The 21,970-nt window shown below is 42.2% G+C and overlaps 1 protein-coding gene across 48 annotated transcripts in view; it reads right to left on the bottom strand.

Moving 5' to 3' along the window:
* Window positions 1-21,970, bottom strand: part of LOC117246674 (ankyrin-3-like) — a 235,944-nt gene that overhangs the window by 88,075 nt on the left and 125,899 nt on the right. For all 48 annotated transcript variants that reach the window (XM_078163060.1, XM_078163045.1, XM_078163061.1 and 45 more), the window contains 9 exons: window positions 19,286-19,384; window positions 16,111-16,209; window positions 15,768-15,965; window positions 11,753-11,851; window positions 8,738-8,836; window positions 6,209-6,307; window positions 4,381-4,578; window positions 316-414; window positions 59-157 (listed from right to left, as the gene is read on the bottom strand). In XM_078163060.1, coding sequence (XP_078019186.1) covers window positions 59-157; window positions 316-414; window positions 4,381-4,578; window positions 6,209-6,307; window positions 8,738-8,836; window positions 11,753-11,851; window positions 15,768-15,965; window positions 16,111-16,209; window positions 19,286-19,384 — 1,089 coding nt within the window. The remainder of the gene's footprint in view (window positions 1-58; window positions 158-315; window positions 415-4,380; window positions 4,579-6,208; window positions 6,308-8,737; window positions 8,837-11,752; window positions 11,852-15,767; window positions 15,966-16,110; window positions 16,210-19,285; window positions 19,385-21,970) is intronic.

Raw genomic sequence — 21,970 nt, 5'->3', positions numbered from 1 at the left:
TCTGGTGCATCAGTGCATTAAGGAACATTCAGTCTAACTCACTGTGACGGACTCTTACCTTCGCAGCTGCATGCGGAGAAGCTCCCTGGTTGAGCAAGAGCAGCGCCACCTTCTGGTTATCATAGTGCGCCGCCACATGCAGTGGAGTTAGTCCACTCTGGGTGCACACACAAGGATTGTTAGATGGTGATGTAGAGACAGTGCAGTGTGGCGATGAGGAGAATACTTTGACATGTGTGTGTGTGTGTTGCAGATAAGATTATTAACTGTGCTGTGTCTCTCTTTAACCATCAGTCTCTCGGACACCAACGTTACCTTCCCCGCAGCGTCAGCCGGAGCGTTCTTCTGCAGCAGCAGGTTGGCGACCTCGATCTTCCCGTACTTTGCAGCCACGTGCAGAGGAGTGAAGCCCTTCTGCAGAGACACACAGCGACAGGACAAACAAATTTATTACAGAATCTAATCCGACTTGTACTCCGGTTGTTAAATTCCCTCCCGTTAATGGTTTCTTACTTATTCTCTACACATGTCTGCTCCACAAAACCATATGTGTTTAATCGGATGTAATTGAGTCATTTGCAGGGTTATGTCATGACACAACACAACACAACACAACATGGGGAACTCATTATTCAGTGCTTAAAAATGATGAAATTAAAAAAGGGGCTCGGGGTGTGAGTGGGATGTGTGTTGCATGTGTTACATCAGATTCTTCAGCTATGAGGCAACAGAGGCACATCGACCAGCTCTGTTTCAGTGTAAACGTGTGTGTGTTGTCAGAGTTACAGGACTCGACAGGATCCAAACTGGCTCCCTGGTTCAAGGTCCCTGAACAATGTGAATGTGGAGGTGAAGGATGGGCGAGTGATCTATAATCATGCGTGTCTTGATTTACTGAAACTTGATTATATTCAACCTCACTGTAATGTTTGGACTGTCGCCCACATTTGTGCTTCATCAATCCACCCTTCCAGTCACCTTGAAAAGCAGTGGCCTCTCACTACAACTGCTTGTTTAATATCAGACAGATATCAGTAACTTCTCTGCAGTGGCTATTAATGATCTGAGACATTTTCCTTTTTCATTACATTAGTGTGTCAGGATCATTTTGTGTCATGTGGCAACTTTCAGGTGACACGGAAAGATTTTATCGAAATACAATCTATAAATGTGATTGTGGGTATTAAAGGACTTTGTTAACATTTTAAAATGTTTTACAGTCATTACAGACGGGTTGAGTTATATCTACTTATAGGTAGGATAAGCATGCTAACAACATGGCTCTGGGGACGTCAGACACTTTGGTCCAGATTGAAAATATCTCAACAACTATTGGATGAATCGGCACAAAATTTCCTGAAGACATTCATGAGTCCTGGTAACCTCCCCTGACGATTCCTCTAACGTCACCAACAAGTTAAAGTTTTCACTTATTCTGTGACATATCTCCACAGTGACTGGATGGATTTAACTCATGCAGCCATTTGTGGCTCCTAGATGATGAGCTCTGGTGACTTTGGTGATTCTTCCAATAGTTGGGTGGACTGGATGGTTTGTCCAAAACTTTAGTTTATGACCAAATACCTGCAAAACTAAACTAGACACTGACAAATGTTAGCATGCTAACATGCTAAACTAAGATGGTAGCTAAGGTATAAACATGATACCTGCTAAGACTCGTGCTAATATTTTGAGTGCATAAGTGTGTTCACACTGAGAAGTATGGAAAAATGCAGTGCACTATGAGTACCTGGATGGTGCACTCAAAACAGTCAAGAAGTTGAGTGTGGAACTATGGACACTTCTTGCCCTCAATGGTCGCCATCTTGGCTACGTAGCTGAAGGGGAGGGACCACTTCTCAAACTGGAAATGGCCCACTAAGCACCACTATACTGTTGTCGGGTATAAGCCATATAGCAGTCTATAATGATTTGGTACCGCGAACGATAATGCAAATGCTAATGCTAGTTTGCTATCTAGCTAACGGCTGTGTTTGATTTAAGACTATACTACCCTGTCGAAATTAGCGCACTACGGCAATAAGTACATAGTGCATATACTACATGGAAGTGTACTAACGTGAGTATGTGATTTGAGACACACTATCAGAGTTGTTGACTTTACTGAGTCATTAGCAGCCGTCCACCAACACACACAACTGTGTGTGGCCTAGAGTTGCCACCCGTCCCGTTTTTCCCAGAATTGTTCTCTTTTTTCATCAGCTGTCCCGGGAAAAAAAAAATCTCTCCTGGGACATAATTTGTCCCGTTTTTTGGGGAAAATGCAGCAGCAGGCCAAGGAGTCCATCCAGAACGACGCATAGTGCGTCCAAATTCACACCTGTTCTTCTATATGGTTTTTCTCCGCGACCGTGTGTCATAGAGAGAAACCACGCATATCACGTGAAACAGCGGAATCGTAGCTTTCCGAATGTTTTCACAGCGAAAAAAAAATGATCAAGTTACACTAAAATTATGTATAACAGAGCTTTCATACAGCTCTGCACACACATTACTCTTGGATGGATTACTCACGAATGCAGGGTCGCACAGAAATGCAACGCATATCACATGAAAGCGCAGGACCAGAGCTTTCCGAGGATACCACACACATCATTGTGCTGTCATCCCATCATGCTATAAATACAGATCAATTGTCTACCAAATAAAAACCTGACGAATTTCTTTACAATCATTATACAGATCTGTTATCAGTCACTTCATATAGTGAGGAATATCGTATCTTACCACGTCTTAGGCTTGTGTGTGTTTCTCCCTGTCTATCCACATTTGTAGTCCAGCTTTCAAGATGCAAATATCTCCATATTGTCCAGTTGACACTCCATCAAACTTTGTATGACAAGCCACTTCACCTTTGTGCACCCAGACAACTGCAGCCTAATTATGCATACATGACAGGGCCGTAGTCACCATATACATTGAGGGGGACACGTGCCCCCCAATGCCCAATTTTTTTTTTACTGCAATCAAAGTGGCAAATATTATCTTGGAGGACATCATTGCACTTGGTTGGCTATTTTTCTATGATCTTAGATGTAAATATTGCATGTTTCTTTCAGATAAAACACATTTTTGACTTGTGAATGAGTCAGTGGAATTTCTTGCAATAATGAAAAAATACTGGCAATCATGTCCGCCTGGCACAAACCACATGTTTTGGACAGCTGTGAAGTGACAGAATGTCCCACCATCATGGTTCTTATATTGCCAGATTCCAGAGAGTCTCCCCTCTTCAGATATGGCAGAATCCAACATCAACTTCCAACTTGCTATGCTGAGATACATGTAAAAATGTAAGAATTTAGCAACACGGATTTGTTTTTTCATTGATATAAAAATTAATATAAAATACAGGCACATAGAAGGACATGAAATGATGGCAAATCTGGTCTCCTATGTCCGAATTTCATGTTCATTGGTCAGTCTGAACTAGTAATAATGGCCGAGCCCTCTGCCTCAAACATTTGGTCGAGTGTCCCTTTTTTTCACAAATCCAAGGTGGCAACCCTAGTGTGGCCTTTACACACCAGGGGAATGACGAATTAACAACACAGGAAAAGCGACATGACTGCTTGAGAATATTTTGCATCTAAACTATTCATACCAGCAGTGATGAGAATTTGCAGCAACTACCAGGATCCTATTGACCCAGAGCAGCGTCTGACAGATACACAGCGTTTACGTATGTGTAGGGCTTTTATTGTGAAAGGTAAGATGGAAGGAGTGAATCTGGTAAGCACTGCTTTTGTCAAGGTTGAGAGAAGTAGTAAATTTTCACCGTGCTGGTTCGGACTACGGAGCCTCTGTGTAATTGTGCTGCACAATGTGATTGGTGCGAAAGCTCGGAAAAACTGTTCTGAAAAGAAATGACTTTGCTTTTTTGCCGCATATATTCACACACACGAGTGAAATTTGAGAGTCTTTGTCCTAATCGTTTGTAAATTCATTGGTGGGACCCAACAAAGGATCTTCAGAGATTTAGTACAAAAGTTTCACAAGCAGAAACTGTTGCTTTGTTTTGCCAGTATGAAGTCATGGCTGAAAGTCACCTGGAAATATCTCCTCTGTTTGACTTTATTTAGAGTTGAGGGACTTTCCTCAGTGTCGACACCGTGCCCATCAAACACTCTGCTGCAGTTTAAATGGATGTGATTGAGGAAATGAGACACACAAAGAAAATCTCTCCAGGAACAGTTCCCAGACTCGAGAAGTTATCCTGACCCAGCTCACTCACTGCAGACTCTCAACTGTAACTGACTTCCTCAGTCTAAGTTTCTTTAATGTGTTTTTGGAGCAGTAGGTTCAGTGTGTGTAGCAGTGAATGTCCGATAAGTATCCGTCTGCACACATCAGGTTTACCTTGGTGATGATGCCCAGACTGGCTCCGTTCTCCAGCAGCGCCGAGGCCACGTCTCGGTGTCCCTCCCTGGCAGCCAGGTGTAAAGGTGTGTATCCAGAGCTGGTCGTGGCGTCCGGGCACGCTCCGTTCGCCAGCAGCTGCTGGACAATGTCCTGCTTTCCGAGACGGCTTGAGATGTGCAGCGGGGTCTGGTCGTCCTGGTGACAACAAACAAACAAACATTTTTAAACTTCATTTTTATTAGTTTCTACGAAAAGAAAAACACAAAACAAAACCTACAACAGGCAGGGACGTCATAGGTGAAGGTGAAATACCCGACACTGAGCGAAACAGGAAGTAAGAAGAAACAAGGCTACACTGCAGTGACACTGACAAGTTAAAGTCAGTGAAATCTTAGAACACTCCCAAACAAACAAACAATTTAAACTGATAAAGACGACACAGCAGCTGAGGGAGAAATGTCACTGGACTTAAGTGTCGAATCGGATAATAAAAGTAAATCAATTTAAAATATTTACACAACTTGAAATAAAAATTGCTGATAAATATATCTGATATGTTGAGTAGAGGCTTTGCTGTTGTGGCTCAAAATGGGTTTGATGTGTTTAGAAGCAGAGGTGGAAGAAGTACTCATGGGCTGGTTACACAAAACACCTTAAGTTAAGATTTTCCTTAAAGTCCATGTTAAGGCTTTCTTAGAATGAAATCAGTTGCACAAAACACATCTTTTCCTTCAGGTTTCCTTAAAATGTTCACTTAAGTATTTAAGGTTTTCTTCTTATCTTGGTCTTACACTTAAGGAATCCCTTAAAGTTAGTTACACCGTTGCACAAAAGACTTCAGGTATCACAAGCTCAAGCGAAAGCAGACAAATGGTTATTATGGACACTAGTATTTTACCACTGTGAACTCTTTTTCAATGCAGTAAATGCCTTAACATTTCTACTTTACTCAGGAAGTTAAGGGATTCTGTGCAACACCCTTCAGTAAGTCCCTCGGCTTCAGGGAAATTAAGTATCAAGTGTCATACTTATGGAGAAAACTTAAGGTGTTTTAAGCAACTGGCTCCAGATCTTTAATTTAAGTAAAAGTAGCAATACTACTCTTAAGTGGGTAGGTGTAATAAGGTAAGGCTTCAGCCTACACCTTTTTTTGTATCTTTTTTTTTTTTTTTTTTCAGCGCTAAAAAAGAAAGCATTAACTTAATGTTTATTCATTGTCTATCTACCAGAGCATTTGAGTTTTATAATTTGGAAAATGGCCGAACTAAACTACACAAAAATAAAATAATATGATAAGAAATAAAATAATATAATAGAATAAAAATAAAATAGAACAAAATAAAATAAAATAATAAAAAACTAGAATAAAATAATATAATAAAAATAAAATAGAACAAAATAAAATGAAATAAAATAAAAAATTATAAAAACAATAAAATTAAATTAAATTAAATGTCCCTAACTAGTCAGCAGCAGTAATACAAGCCGGTTACACTTATTATTATATTTATTATTATTTTATGTAATTGCATTCACCCAATGAAAATGTTGTTTTTTAATCATCAGGCACATTTTCCCAAGATTTTCTTTCCTTAAGAATACTGTTTTCAAAAAATACTTCTTTTACTTAGTGAGTGTGACACGTTTCAGCAGCATTTCTGAAACATGCAGTGAACAATTTCATATGGCTCTCATGATGTACTAATTTATCGTTGCAGCTCTGGAACACGTTCAGCAAAGTAGTGCTTGTCCTTGAGTAAATGTACTTGATTACATTCAAACACTGTTTAGACAGATGATAATTCCCTGCAGTCATGTGGTCTACCTTGGCCTTGGCATCGACTCGTGCTCCGTTCTGGATCAGATATCGGACCACATTTGACTGTCCGGCTCTCGCTGCCATGTGGAGCGCCGTCTCCCCTCTCTGCAACACACACACACACACACACAGAACAAGGGGTTGATAGTTGATCCAAAGTTTTGTTTCCTCTCTGCCCTCCTTCCTCATGTAAACTCTCCCTCTGTTTTAATGGGACACAGAGACGGAGAGAGAGAAGGAGACCCCCTTCCTCTCCACACCCATCTCACCATAATGACGTCCCATAATGCTCCGTTTCTACGGTAACCTGGCCACAGACACGGCGTGGGCGACCAAATAGTTGGGGTTGAAGACTTGAACGTGCAGCTCTGTTTCCCCTCTCTGTTTGCTCCTCACTTCTTTCTCTTTCAACTCGTCCTCCACCTTCCCCTCTCTGTCTGTTTTCCTCCTCTTCCTCCTTTAATCTAAGAGTAAGAGCTCGTAGCTCCTATAGAGGAGTGTTTATGAGTCCTCTCCGTACGTACACATGGCATTAATAGACTTCCTCTCCTTCCTGGGCGACAGAGGTTTTCTCCTCAGAGGACTCTCTGTGTTTGACTGTATCAGTCTGTCTCTGTCTGTGAAATCTTCTGTAACACATCATCCTCATTTAGGTATCAAAATGTGATTTGGACTCATGTTTATGGCCTCCTGTTGAATTTAAGTCAGGGCAAGTTTATTTCTAAGCACCATTCAGACACAAAGTGCTGCACAGGGGCTCAGATATACAGTACAGGCCAAAAGTTTGGACACACCTTCTCATTCAATGCGTTTTCTTTATTTTCATGACTATTTACATTGTAGATTCTCACTGAAGGCATCAAAACTATGAATGAACACATGTGGAGTTATGTACTTAACAAAAAAAGGTGAAATAACTGAAAACATGTTTTATATTCTAGTTTCTTCAAAATAGCCACCCTTTGCTCTGATTACTGCTTTGCACACTCTTGGCATTCTCTCCATGAGCTTCAAGAGGTAGTCACCTGAAATGGTTTCCACTTCACAGGTGTGCCTTATCAGGGTTAATTAGTGGAATTTCTAGCTTTATCAATGGGGTTGGGACCATCAGTTGTGTTGTGCAGAAGTCAGGTTAATACACAGCCGACAGCCCTATTGGACAACTGTTAAAATTCATATTATGGCAAGGACCAATCAGCTAACTAAAGAAAAACGAGTGGCCATCATTACTTTAAGAAATGAAGGTCAGTCAGTCCGGAAAATTGCAAAAACTTTAAATGTGTCCCCAAGTGGAGTCGCAAAAACCATCAAGCGCTACAACGAAACTGGCACACATGAGGACCGACCCAGGAAAGGAAGACCAAGAGTCACCTCTGCTTCTGAGGATAAGTTCATCCGAGTCACCAGCCTCAGAAATGGCAAGTTAACAGCAGCTCAGATCAGAGACCAGATGAATGCCACACAGAGTTCTAGCAGCAGACCCATCTCTAGAACAACTGTTAAGAGGAGACTGCGCGAATCAGGCCTTCATGGTCAAATAGCTGCTAGGAAACCACTGCTAAGGAGAGGCAACAAGCAGAAGAGATTTGTTTGGGCCAAGAAACACAAGGAATGGACATTAGACCAGTGGAAATCTGTGCTTTGGTCTGATGAGTCCAAATTTGAGATCTTTGGTTCCAACTGCCATGTCTTTGTGAGACGCAGAAAAGGTGAACGGATGGATTCCACATGCCTGGTTCCCACTGTGAAGCATGGAGGAGGAGGTGTGATGGTGTGGGGGTGTTTTGCTGGTGACACTGTTGGGGATTTATTCAAAATTGAAGGCACACTGAACCAGCATGGCTACCACAGCATCCTGCAGCAACATGCCATCCCATCCGGTTTGCGTTTAGTTGGACGATCATTTATTTTTCAACAGGACAATGACCCCAAACACACCTCCAGGCTGTGTAAGGGCTATTTGACCAAGAAGGAGAGTGATGGAGTGCTGCGGCAGATGACCTGGCCTCCACAGTCACCGGACCTGAACCCAATCGAGATGGTTTGGGGTGAGCTGGACCGCAGAGTGAAGGCAAAGGGGCCAACAAGTGCTAAACACCTCTGGGAACTCCTTCAAGACTGCTGGAAAACCATTTCAGGTGACTACCTCGTGAAGCTCATGGAGAGAATGCCAAGAGTGTGCAAAGCAGTAATCAGAGCAAAGGGTGGCTATTTTGAAGAAACTAGAATATAAAACATGTTTTCAGTTATTTCACCTTTTTTTGTTAAGTACATAACTCCACATGTGTTCATTCATAGTTTTGATGCCTTCAGTGAGAATCTACAATGTAAATAGTCATGAAAATAAAGAAAACGCATTGAATGAGAAGGTGTGTCCAAACTTTTGGCCTGTACTGTAAGTGCAGCACTTGAATACATTTATTGTTCTTATCTACTTTCACACGCTGTGCTTTACAGGAGAGAGACTGAAAATGTCCTTTAGGGGGGACAAGAAGGACTCGAGGGAGACGGAAACAAAGAGGAGACAGAACTCACCACATTGCTCGTGTTGGGGGAAGCCCCGTGGCTGATCAGCTGGTGCACGATGTTGTCGTGTCCCATAAATGCTGCAACATGGATCGGAGTCAGACCAGACTGTACGGGGAAGAGACACACAGAGGAGAGGGGATATTAATTAATTAATAATAATAATAATAACTGTGTAAAATCACAAACTTATTGCTTATAAACAAACATGGAACTCTATTAGGAGCTGCGCCTTGTCAAAATAAATCCAAACCTATATGACTGGACCATGTGTGACTTTAATTTGAAAGGACAGACACAGGAAGTGTCCACGCTCAGCAGTCAGACAGGAGTCAGGTTAATTTCCAGGGCTGGTACCTGCGGTTATTCCACAGGCTAGTTAATAACATGTCGGGCAGGAAATCCAAAGTGTGGGATCATTTTGAGAAGGTGAAGGACGAACCCAAGGTGATATGTAAACTCATCTTCATTGGTCGACTACAAACATGACGTATCATCTGAAACATGGAAGTAGCTACATGCCCATTAGCCCACAGCGTCATTAACAGGCGGCTCGCTCAGTGTGTGACGTGCACTTGTAGATAAAATATAGGCCTATATTAATGAAGGTTCATTAGTACGGTTTTGTATTTCTCTGTAATGTAGCACAGTGTTAACAATGTTACTGATACTATTCTTTCTCACACCTTCAACTCAAACCACCAAAATATATCATTTAATCATTACATTCATATCAGAAACATGCGGGCGACTAGTCGACTAATGGACTTAAATGACGACTATTGGTCGACTAGGAAAATTCTCAGTCGAGGGGGCAGCCCTAGTGTGAGAATCAATAGCACAGTGTGACAATACTCAGTCGTGACTAAAAGTCCTGCATTCTGAATAATACTATTATTGACAATTTATTAACACAGAAGCAGATATTTCACAATTAAAGCTGGTGTAGCTGATTTTAACTTCATATGACCATATTATCATTATATACTACAAACAACCAAATAAATGAGACTTGGATTGAACTGCAAGAGTTGTGTGAAAGTTCGCAAACAGATGTCTTGACATAGTTTTGCTGTTGTTAAACACAGACCCCCATGACTTCAATTAATGAAGACCGTTTGCCTTTTTTTGGATTCTTTGTTCACCGTGGAGGTATGTGAGAAACACTCAAGGCAACACATGATGAGCAGGTTGAGCATTCTTTTAAAGCAGGGGTCGGCAACCTTTATTATTACAAGGAGCATTACTGGCCAAAAAAAGAAGAAAAAAAAATCTGTCTGGAACCGCAAAACATATTTGATTAAAGCGTATTAAGTCTAAATTAGCCCATCAATATTACCAATAAGTCTAACTGACCAGTCATTAATATGATTTACTACAAGGTGGCGACTCTGCAGTGGGATTTTTGTAATTATTTGGTACTTCAACTTTACAGCATTGGTGGTGAAAGTAAATTAATCTTAAAACGAAACTTTTCCATTTTTGGATTTGGTTTCCATTAGCGTTGTACCGATACCAATACCAGTATTGGAAATGCCTCCAATACTGGCTAAAATGCGGTATCGGGTATCGGTGAGTACAGCCTATGACCAATCCGATACCATGTAATGCCTCACGTCATTACGCATACTCACGCTACAGGCAAACGAAATGGAAACGGAGCGGAGTTTAAAAAGCATTCGACTGTAGCCTTTAAAATGTCTTTTTTACCAAATTGTGTGGCTGCACTTTAACCTGTGTCTTGGTCTGTGTCAACACTGGATAATAATAATGACAAAAAAAAGTTTTATAGCATTCATTCTACTATTATGTATTAATTTCTTAATATTTTACATAGAGTTTTAGGAGTTGAGACATACAACAATTCATATCCCATCCATTTTTATTTTACGTGCTGGTATCGGATTGGTACTCGGTATCGGCAGATACATAAGGTTCAGGGATCGGAATCAGTATCGGGAAGGAAAAAGTGGTATCGGTACATCTCTAGTTTCCATAGCTAGCCCATTCTCGGAACCCATGGGCTGTATTCAGCGTCTGACTTCCGGCGATACAGCCTCTGGGGGCAGACCCCCGATTTTTTGGCATTCCGGTTTGAGGAGGCGAATTTCCATTTCCAACTTCCGTTCATATATAAGTAAAAATGCTGAACCATTGCGATGGATTCAGAGTTTGCAGTGACGCCAATTATGTTCCGCCTCGTTAGTTCACGGCACGGACCGTTTAACCTGGCAACAACTGCAGCCGGCTCAAACGTGATTGATCAATATCATGCAGACTACAAACAGCCTAGCACCAGAAACCAGGGCTCTTCTGCTCTTCTTCCGGAGGCAAGATCTCCGGGGTTTGCCTACAGACTCTACATTCACTGAATGTAGAGTCTGTATATAGAGACTATAGCTAGCCTGTCCTAGAGGGACTCCAGGCGAACCACAGTAGATGTATGATGCACATTTTAGTTGATAAAACCTTAGAACATTTTTAATTCAATATACAGGCTACACATTTTTACAACTGTAGAATGCAGTAAGCACTTTAGGCCTACAACACTGACAAATGAAAATCTGAATGTTAAAAAAATAACCGCCACAGGGAGCCACTGGAGAGGGTCTAAAGAGCCGCATGTGACTCCAGAGCTGCAAGTTGCCCGCTGCTGTTTTAACAGAGGACAGAACATGAGATTGCTGTGCTTGAAAAACGTTATCTCATTCAAGACACGTCCGGTCTATTTAAAGAATTTAAATCATCTCACAGGAATGTCAGATTCTTTATGAAGAAAATAAAACTTTAAGGAACCCATTGCGGATGAAAAACACGTGCAGTGTGTGCAAGAATAGCTGAAGTACAAGTATGTTGAAACAGCATGTAAGTACAGTTACTGAGTGTACTCGGTGACTTTTCTCACTGCGGGTGAATTATTATAAAACTCTGCTTTTATTTTCAATATTTTCTTTATACTTTTATTGTTGTAAAACCTGATCACACACACACACACACACACACACACACACTCTCTACACCTACCTCAGTGACCGCCTGTATCGACGCTCCATGCTTCAGAAGCAGCTCCATCACCTTGACTCTGTTTTTCTTGCAGGCGATGTGCAGGGGAGTGAAACCATTCTAACAAACACAAACAATCAAAACAAAAACATTTTCAGGAGTAAAAATAGTCCCCAAACTTCTCTGTGTGTCTCTGCAGGTCTGTGCTGAGCTGGCAGAAGATAAGTCTGGAGCAGCGAATGGAAAACACAGTGCAGAGCGAGACCTTCTTTACTTTCCCCTCTTTCTTTCTTTCACTTTTTCTCCTCTCACCCGCTGCATGCAAACCAGACAAGCATGTGTGGAAATAATTGACTCGACTCTGAGCTGTAAAGAAAAAAGTATGCTGTACTGAAATAGATACTTTTCTTTACAACTCACTCTTCTCTCGCCAACACGTCCACTCTGCCCCCTCCCTCCCTGCGTCTCTGACTCGCTCCACTTTGAGGTTTCTGGCTTGATCCTATGACTTCATTTTCCTCTCCGTGTCCTTTTTTTCCCCTTCTCATTCTCTCTGGCTATAAAGTCCCACTGCTCTAACCACACCCAGACTTCTCCCATTACAGAACAGAGATGGTTGTCTTACACCAAGACACTGGCCCAGGTTTAAAGTTAAGTCTCCTTGTCTGCTTCCTTCATTCATTTCCTTCCTGTGTCCTCTCCTCTCCATTAAAATCCCTACTTTCTCTCTTTTTGTCGTCAACAAACACGGTGTAGAAATAACGAGGGAGGTGAAGGAGAAAGGAAAGAGAGGAGGAAGAGAGGAGATGAAAGACTTGAAAGGAAGGAAGACATATTTGGTGGGTTGGGAGGTTAAATCATCAGGACCTGACTGCAACACCTCCACACGACGGACCCAACTCTTTACAACGCTGCAGCTTCAGCTCAAATTCATCTATTCTACACTTCAACTCTGGAGAAAATATAAATACTTTTCAATTACTCTCCTCTGTAAAGTCCCTTTAAACTTTTCTGTTAAAGTCAATCTTACAAGGTCGGACCTGGAAACATTTCTCCAAAGCTACATGAGCACAACGTGAGGACACACACAGAGAGATCGAATACTCTTCTGTACTCTGTCCTCATAAGCCCTGTTTCCAACAAACACTTTCAGTATGGCACCTTTGGAACCAAAAGTAACCCTTCAGACATGGTACCAAGTAGGTGATACTTTTTTTTTTGAGCCTCACACCTCCCACGAAATTATCTAGATTTGATCTACTTGGTCTGATAACATTTTAAAAGTCTATTATCTCCATTTAAGTTAGCAGAACGCTAAACCGGAAGTAGCTGCTCGGCAGGCGGCAGTCTCTAGTGTGCCTGCTCTGTGGGCCCAGCGATGCAAGGGATCTGGGTAATTATATACCTGGAAGCTTTTCTGGCGTCGTGCACCACTGAGCAACTTTCATACATCCATGCGTTTAAAACGATGACTTACAACTTGTGGAGCTTTGCGCCTAACGCAACAAGAGTGATGAAGTCATTTTTGGCTTGTGCGCCCTCATGTCTGGTAAATGACAACATAACCCTAGCTTAGTGAAGAGAGATGGCTGCAGCTGATGTGGAACTTTCTGTTTTCAAATTCTGATGGCAAAAGGCAACACCGCTCATCTCTGCACACTGTAGTCTGTTTACATTTGTCTGTTGCTCGGTGCTGTGTCAGCTTTCCTTGCTCTGATTGGTTGTAGGTCTATCCATGTACGGCCGTTGACAGCACCCCTTGGGAAATCAAACATGAACTGAAGCCCTGTTTCTACCAAGCAGTACGGTTCAGTTCGGTTCAGTTCAGTACGCTTTTTATCCGTTTCCACTGTGAAAAGTTGTGGATGGTACCAACAGAACCGTTCTGTACCGTCCCCATGTTTGGTCCCCCCTCTGTTGGGGTACCTAGCACACAGATCTGGTGCTAAAAGGTGGAGCTGTGAACACTGCAGTCTGATTGGTCAGTAGAGGACGGTCACTCTGCTCAGGGCTGAGTTGTGTCTGGTTTTGAGGCACATGTAACCACTGTTCATACTGTGGAGAGTTTTATTAGTAAACTGTAACTTTAAAAATAAAGGATGTTTTGCTGCCTTTTGCCTTTAATTCACTGGACCGACTGCCTGCAACTTTTAAGGTGGAACGTTAACTTGTATTATACAACAGTTAGTTCCGACCGAGTAATTTGATTGGACGAAAGGCATTCCGTGAGTGCTGATATAGAGTATAACATCACTGGGACTTGTAACAGTAAAATTACTCCGCGATATAAATATAAATACAACGGTTAATTAACCAATTGTCACACTCGCTACATTGACGCAAAATGACACTATAGCGTTACACCAAGAAGATGAATATTTTCCCCAAAATTACATTTGAATTAAATTATGAGTGGTCGTCAGGAGAGGACGAGGAAAAGGAAAGCCAGGACTCCTCTGTGCAGACCTCCAGGTGTGTTTGTGTAACATCAGCTGACCTTGACAAACTGGAGAGGAGCAAAAATTAAGCGAACACGGTCAGGAATTATCAATGATCACCTGATGAGGTACTGATGAGGATGAGGGAGAGTGGAAGCTGAATCCGGCCGTGCCAGCATCCAGGTTTGCCAACGCTTCATCAGTCAAACTGGACGAAGTTACTCAGTTGCAGATCAATGTAAATACAAAGTAGGCTAGCTTGTGAGTTCCTGGCGTGTGTGCTGCGTTGCCTGGCAACAGACTGAGGGAACTGTTTTTTTTTTGCGGAGCTACATAACATACTTAAATAATTTATTTCACCATCTTTTGTTAACATTTCCTTACTCAGCATTGCTGTTTAAGCTGTTGTTGAACTGTTGTATAAAAGCAATATCACACGCAAACTGTCTGCGGCCTCGTGCCTTTGACCAAATCACAGTCGTGACGATATACAGTACAACATCACTCCCTCTCATGTGATATCGCTTAAAGGTTACTCAATGCATGAGGTGACGACATGAATCCATCAGCACACCTTAAATTTCACTGTGACAACTTTGACCATCACTTACGTCTTTATATGACATACACTTTTAGTAATGAGTGGATCTTCAAGTGTTTAAAAATATATATTAATTTCAACTTGATTATGGGAGTTGCATATATTCTAATTCTCACTTGGAGAAAAAAAAAAAACAGTGTGGCAAAGCGTTGTTCCTGTGGGCTCCGGCAACACTAAACCCCTGAGCTTGCCTGAGAAGGACTAAATGCACAAAGCTGCTATTCTTAAATATCCCATGGAGAGACTCTCACTGCAGCCTGTTCTATTCTGTTCTGAAAATGTTGGTGTGCAGCCTCGTTCTGTGGACGATAAACAAGGTGCAGGCTTCCATCTGTGTACCACCGGCAATAAGGAAATACAGTGAGTGCTGGACGGAGCAGTGAGTGACAACAACCCCGCCCACATTTAAGGGTACTGTCTGCGGTGGAAACGCTAGGGTCTAGGTACCATGTCTGAAGGGTTACTGTTGGTTCTAAAAGTACCATACTGAAAGTGTTTGGTGGAAACGGGGCTTAGGAAGTTCCAGACCAAATTCAGCCTAATTCATAATGAGAAAGAAATACAATCTGTTTAATAAAACAGGAAATACTGTGAATGAGGCTCTTCTCACGCCACACTGTGTGATTTTTTTTTCCACCTCGCAAAGTGAGACAAAACGGACAATAAGAAATACTTAGACTATAAAAATCAGACTGTTAAGTCTCCATAAAGAATCAAATATCCAGCAAAAGTTTTGACATAAAGCATGTGAGCAAAAAGCAGTTAAATGAGGGTGAGACTTCATCAGCAGCTGTTACCTCACTGTACGTGTCTATCCTTACGCCACCTTATTCCGTTCTCTCTTTTTCCTTAAACTTTCTGCGTCTCTCGATCAGACTAAGTAAGTGTTTGATTTTAACCTCCCTCCTCTTTCTTTCCACACATTATAACAGATTGCTGAGTCTATTTCTGCAGCTACAGAGGACCAGCTGTTTCTCCTCCATGCTTTTATCCTCACCAGTGCCTTGGCGTTGGGGTTGGCCTTCTTGTCCACGATCACCTTCGCCACCTTGTAGTGCCCACAGTGTGCGGCCACGTGCAACGCCGTCAGGTAGTCGTTGGTCACGTCGTCCACAGGCACCTCGTGGTGCAGAAGCAGCTGGACGCAGTTGAGATGGTCGCCCTGCGTCGCCATGTGGAGCGGAGACAAACCGTTCTGGAGGGAAGAAGGAAGTTAATAGAAGCTGTGATGGCAGACATGAGCAGAACAATGGACTCATGTTCACTGTTTGTTTGTTAGAGCAGATACGGCAGTGAGAAGAAGTGCGAGAATATAAAGAGAATAAAGGTTGGAGGTGTACCTTTGTCTTTGACAGTATTGGAGCTCCTCTGTCCAGCAGCATCTCCACCACCTGCTCATGTCCGCTCCTCGCTCCACAGTGCAGAGGAGTCAGACCGTCCTGGGAACAAACAGAGCAGGTACAGTGAACCTCAAACCATCACGTGCACTGTCCCTCAGCAGTGCAATGAATCCCAGGTTAGTACAGCTGTGGGGTGATTTTAGTGATATTGATAATTTCATTTGAAAGATTGAATGTCCGTCTACAGGTGGAGAAAATTCCTGACCTAAAAAGTGGTGGACAAAAGGAGCCGCGTTTGACACCTTAGAGATGATGATATATTATAGGGTACTGTATGTGCCTGTATCAGAAGATAAATGGACCAGGCTTCAGCTTTAAACAGAAAAGCTGGTGTTTTGGAGAGTTCTTTTGCTCAGATGCACACATGAAGCAGATTGGAGGTTTTAAATTTATAGTCGGGAATATTCTTTATTCAATCTGTCTTTTGTGACCCAACTTTACAAAAGTACAGCACAATAATATTTACATCAATTAAAAAATGTTGGTTTCTGTGTGCATGTTTACAGTGACAGATTGGCCATCTGGAAAATACGCAAATACCAGAAGGCCTGTACGACTACGGGCCACTCAGAATCATCCCCCCATCCATCATCAATGCATTCAAAAAAACATTGTAATGATTTCTTCTTTAACGATTTTTAACTCAAAAACTTACTGCATGCATGAAGCTCAATTTTCCACCATGATCCCCTCGATGTAAAGTAGCGATTGGAAAAGATAAGTGATGGCAGAAACTGAGCAGGTATGAAATTTAACAGCATTGCAAGGCTAAAAGGAAATGGATCGTGAATCGGACCGAAGAAAGCTCAGCTGGTTGAGGGTGAAAAATTAGCAATAATAGCAGATTTACTCTTAAAGACAGTCACCACCCAGGGTTCAGGTGTAGCTAGCAACAGTGCTGCTTCAGCTAGCTGCGCTAATGTTAGCCTGGGCAACAACACGGACATCGCAGTGACAGATGACGGAGCAGACAAGAGGTAGAGACAGAGGAATCAGAATTGGACGCTGGACAAGTCACACAACAGGTGCAAATGTCAGGGACTGTAGGGATTACAGTGTGTGTCGTTTGAGTGGGTGTTCTGTGTTGCAAATTTCTGCGTAGTGATGGGCAAAAATGAACGAACAAATCTTTTTGAACGACTCTTTTAAGTGTCCGGTATATAAGGTCAGCTAGCCGAACATCCGAGTGCTTGTGAATCCCCAACTTTTGTCATTCTCTGTTACTGTAGGTTACTGATCACACTGCCTTCTACTGCGACTGAATAAGAAGAAGAAGATATCTGACTATATACAGTAATAATGAAAACTCTGTCTGTGCGTCTGTTCCACATTTTTCTCCTCACTGACTTGGTCAATCCATGTGAAATTTGGCACAGTGGTAGAGGGTCATGGGAGGATGCGAATGAAGCAATATTGCATCAATTGGCCAAAGGGGGGCGCTATAGCAACCGATTGAAATTGCAAACTTTGAATGGGCATATCTCATGCCCCGTATGTCGTAGAGACATGAAACTTTGCACAGAGATGCCTCTCCTCATGAGGAACAAATTTGCCTCAAGAACCCATAACTTCCAGTTATATAGATTTTAAGAACTCTTTTTAAGAAGAGATTTTAAGAACACTTCAAATGGATCTCTTCCTAGGAAGTTTGAGCGATCTGCATGAAACTGGGTGAACATAATCTAGGGACCAATATCTAAAGTTCCCTCTTGGCAAAAGTTGGAAAACTTACTAAAACTGAGCTTCTATAAGGCAATGAATATTGCGGAGGGCGTGGCTCATCACATAAAGGTGTATAACATCTCAAGGGTTTCACCCATCACCACGCAACTTTGTAGGCATATGACCACACATAATCTGAGGGGACCCCTCCATTATTGACCCCATCAAACAAAATGGGGGCGCTAGAGAGCTCATTTCTTATCTAGGCCTAACCGCCATATGGATTTTTACTAAACTTGGTAGATATGTAGAACATAACGCCTCAAGGTGACTGGAGAAATTTAACTCTAATTGGCAACAGGGTGGCGCTATAACAACAGAAAAATGCTTAAAAATGGCTAAAATGTGACCGATCGCTGTGGCTCCCCCTGTGGACCAACGTTGTTGTTTTTCAAATTTTTGGTAGCCTCGCGTCACCAGGCTCTTCACGTAAGGCGAAGAGCCTTGTTTCTATTCACTCTGAATTTTGTCTGGATTCTGGTTCCGGTCTAGAGAGCGGATGCGGAATTCACCAAATTCACCAAAGTAAAAGTGTTCACAAAAAAAAAACAACTTTAAATTCTGCCGCATCATCAATTTGGGGTGATGAGGGGTGTAAGAACATCGATTAACTTCATGGCTTGGGGCTTTTCTTGTAAATTATATTCTTTAAATTAAAAAGTTTCACCGCATTTTTATTAGCTTGGTGCTTTTATTTTGACAGAAAGGCGAATTCCAGATCCTGTCTCACTCGCCCTGGTTCCGGTTCCTTACCAAAACAGCCACTAACTGCCCCAAACTAAACTTTTGGTGTGACTAAGTCATGGTATGGTATGCTGTACATAATCACAGAAACTGTCAGTCAGTCATTCTGTCTGTCCCACGTTTTTCTACTCACTGATGTGGTCAATCTATGTGATATATGTATATGCATTGAGGACTGGCATAGGTAGAAGGTGGCAAAGCTACCAATGGGTATGGACTAGTACTTTATTTATCCTCAAATCCATTTTTCTCACTCTGTTGTCATATACACACAGGCCCGAAATACACACACATGCTAGTAAACTGGCACCTCTCCAGCTACGTGGATGTGGACTTGGACCGGTGACCCTCCAGTTCCCAACCCAGGTCCCTATGGACTGAGCTACTGCCACCTCCTAGATGCATTTGAATCAGACTTGAGTTCAGACAGCCTCGCAGCTACGCTCATTGAACAACACAGAATGAGCTGTTCTTGCTAGGTGAAAGTATTCTGCTTTGTATTTCTGCATTCTAGTCACTCTGTTTGGTTTTATTTCTCACTCTTTATGTTAACATTTCAGTGGGGTGCGTGTGGGGCATTGTGTCTTCTTGTGAAAACAGAGCCGGTCTGTTGCAAATGCCAGGGCTGCGCTCTGATCTGCGTGCTAACCTTGGTCCGTGCATCTATCTTGGCTCCTCTCTCCAGCAGCAGTCGCACCATGTTGCTGTTCCCACGTTTGGATGCTACGTGCAGCGGTGTGATGTCATTCTGCGGAGAAAGAAAAGCACCATTTCATCATTCAGCCACAAAGAAAAGACGACTCAGACCCTCATAAACCCAGTTTAAGTTGTAGTTATTTAAAGAAAAGGGGGACAAAACACAGCACATCCTAACTCAGTGCACATATTATCAGGTAATGAAACTGTGCATACAAATAGCTACAATTACACAATCTGTGAATACATTTCCACTGACACTGAAGCTGTCCAACACATTCAGACAGCCTGTCTGTGCCTGCAGCATTTAATACATCTGACTTGTCTGTAATTTGCAGCTAGAGGAAAAAGGCTTTATTTGACAGTGTAGGAGGAAAATGGATAAATATCCCCCTCTAGGGGAAAATAACCACTCCAACAGCTGCAGCTGTACAGTTACATGCTTTAATCGTTTTCTTGCTTTCTTGGTTTTCCCTGGGTCCCTCTATGAGGCTAAACAAGAGGAGGTTTTAATGGGACACTGTGCACTGTGGAGAACGGAGCATTTAACATGGTCTGATAGCTATTTCATCATTAAATCATCTGAATGACTTTCATGTCTTTGAAGTAATGTCACCAGAACATATCATCTGCACAGTTATGTGCAATAACTGGTTGGTGGTTATTCTAGTTTCATTCCTTTACAGTCTACTTGAACAAATGAAATGACCTTTCCTGCTTCCCAGCCCTGTCTCAGACACTCAGCCATTTTGTTAGATACTTTCTGGGGCATTTTGCTTTTATTTCATAGGAAAAAGGGGGGTGACATGCAGCAAAAGACCCTTGGGTTGGAATCGAATCTGCAGCCGCTGACACAATGACACAGCCTTTGTACGTGAGCTAGTGGACGTCCAAGAGTTTATTTCTTCTAAAAAAGTTCAGTAACTTCCTAAAACAGCCGGGTTTGCTGTCTCTGTCATGCAGCTGTCTGTTAGTCACTCACTCTACAGCAGGAAACAGCACTTCAAAATAAAAGCTCTGTGCTGGAAATTCTCTGCACTTCAAAATAAAGTGTGTTTTTTTACAGAGTTTATACATTTGCGAGTCACTTGCCATCTATTCAGAATGAACCCGTGACCAGGGGTGCTGCCAGGGATTTTGGGCCCCATGAAAAGAATTTTTACTGGGTCCTATACACAGCTGGCCGGGAGACCGCCGAAAATTTTTTATGCTATTTTACATAAAACTATGCATTTTGATGGTATTTTTGACTATCATTCCCACATTTGTGAAAAAAGAACAATCTCTTCCTCCACTTCCACATTCCTCCCTGACAAACTTGAAGAGGATCCTGGACCTGGCTCTGGAGAGTGTACGTTATAGGGCTGACCCAAAAATTTGAAGCTTCGAAGCCTTGTTTGATGGCACGGGATTCAATTGTGAAAAAAAAAATTGAATATTTCTCCCGTTTTTTGGGGGGACCTTGAACGCAACACCATCCCCGAAAAGGAAATAGAAAGCCCGACGTGCAATGAATGGAGACCTATTATCCTGCTTGAACACAGACAACTAAATTCTTTCAACAGTGTGACTCAAAATAATGATAAAATAAGATTTTATTGATGTAAAATAATATGCTGATGGTGACATTTTCCACCGGTCTGCTGCGCTCTGAGTCTGGTGTCAGTGACACATGCTGCTCTGAGTCGCGCATCTGTCTGCTTGCGCTGCAGTGCGCGCCAAGGGTTTTAATTTTTAGTGTTAAATCAAAAGTTAAACACTACTTACCAGCAACCAGAAGTGTTTTTTCATTTGTGAATATTTTTATCTTAATTCTAGGGTTGCAAGAAACTACCTTTTTGCCATAATTTTTAAGTTAATAGTTAGTTTTCGCTCAGCAAAAAAAAAAAAAAAAAGTTGTTTGCTTGCTCATCCCAAACTAAAATGATCACCTTCTTCTGAATATTAACTTTGTCCCTGGTCTATAAGCTGCTTATAGACCAGGGACAAAGTTAATGTTCCATAACTTTCCACCGCATGAACCACTAACAAACCCACCTTGCTTTTTGAAATACTGGGTGACATACTGTCGACCCTTTGCTTCTTTCTCTTCTCTTAGCTTCCTTTCTTTCCGTTTTTGGCTACCTGATTTTTGAGGCATATTGCCGTCTCCGCCTCCTTACCCGCCGTCTGCACTGCAGCTGCAACCATTTTACGTAAACAGGGCCTCTCTGGGCCCCTCTTAATCATGGGCCCCTAGAATCCTTCTCCTTTTCCCCCCCTTTTCGGCGCCCCAGCCCGTGACCCACCAGTTGGGAACCACTGGCCTAAATTTAACCAGTGCAACCAACAAAGGAAACAAGCGCTAGCCAATCATAGGGAGCGTAGGGCGGGTCTCTTTGTCACTGTCCTAGGATTCGCAAATTTGCGTCCCAGATTCATGAACTTTCACTCTACTGCTAATAGCACTAGAGTGCTTTGATCAGCTGTTCCAAGAGTTGTCCCCGCTTATCAACTCCTCGTTGCTCCATTTAACACAACTCTCCTCTCTTTTGCTCTGATGTGAGTTACGTTCACGTGTCACTGGTGAAAGCTACACAGTCACCAGCCACTATTGGAGGCAAGTTCTCTCAATAGCTATAGTTTGTAAAATGTCCTA

The sequence above is a fragment of the Epinephelus lanceolatus genome, chromosome 21 (genome assembly GCF_041903045.1).
Source record: "Epinephelus lanceolatus isolate andai-2023 chromosome 21, ASM4190304v1, whole genome shotgun sequence".
In the NCBI taxonomy this organism is placed as follows: domain Eukaryota; kingdom Metazoa; phylum Chordata; class Actinopteri; order Perciformes; family Serranidae; genus Epinephelus; species Epinephelus lanceolatus.
The sequence above is the reverse complement of the archived record's forward strand: the minus strand, read 5'-3'. Positions and strand labels throughout refer to the sequence as shown.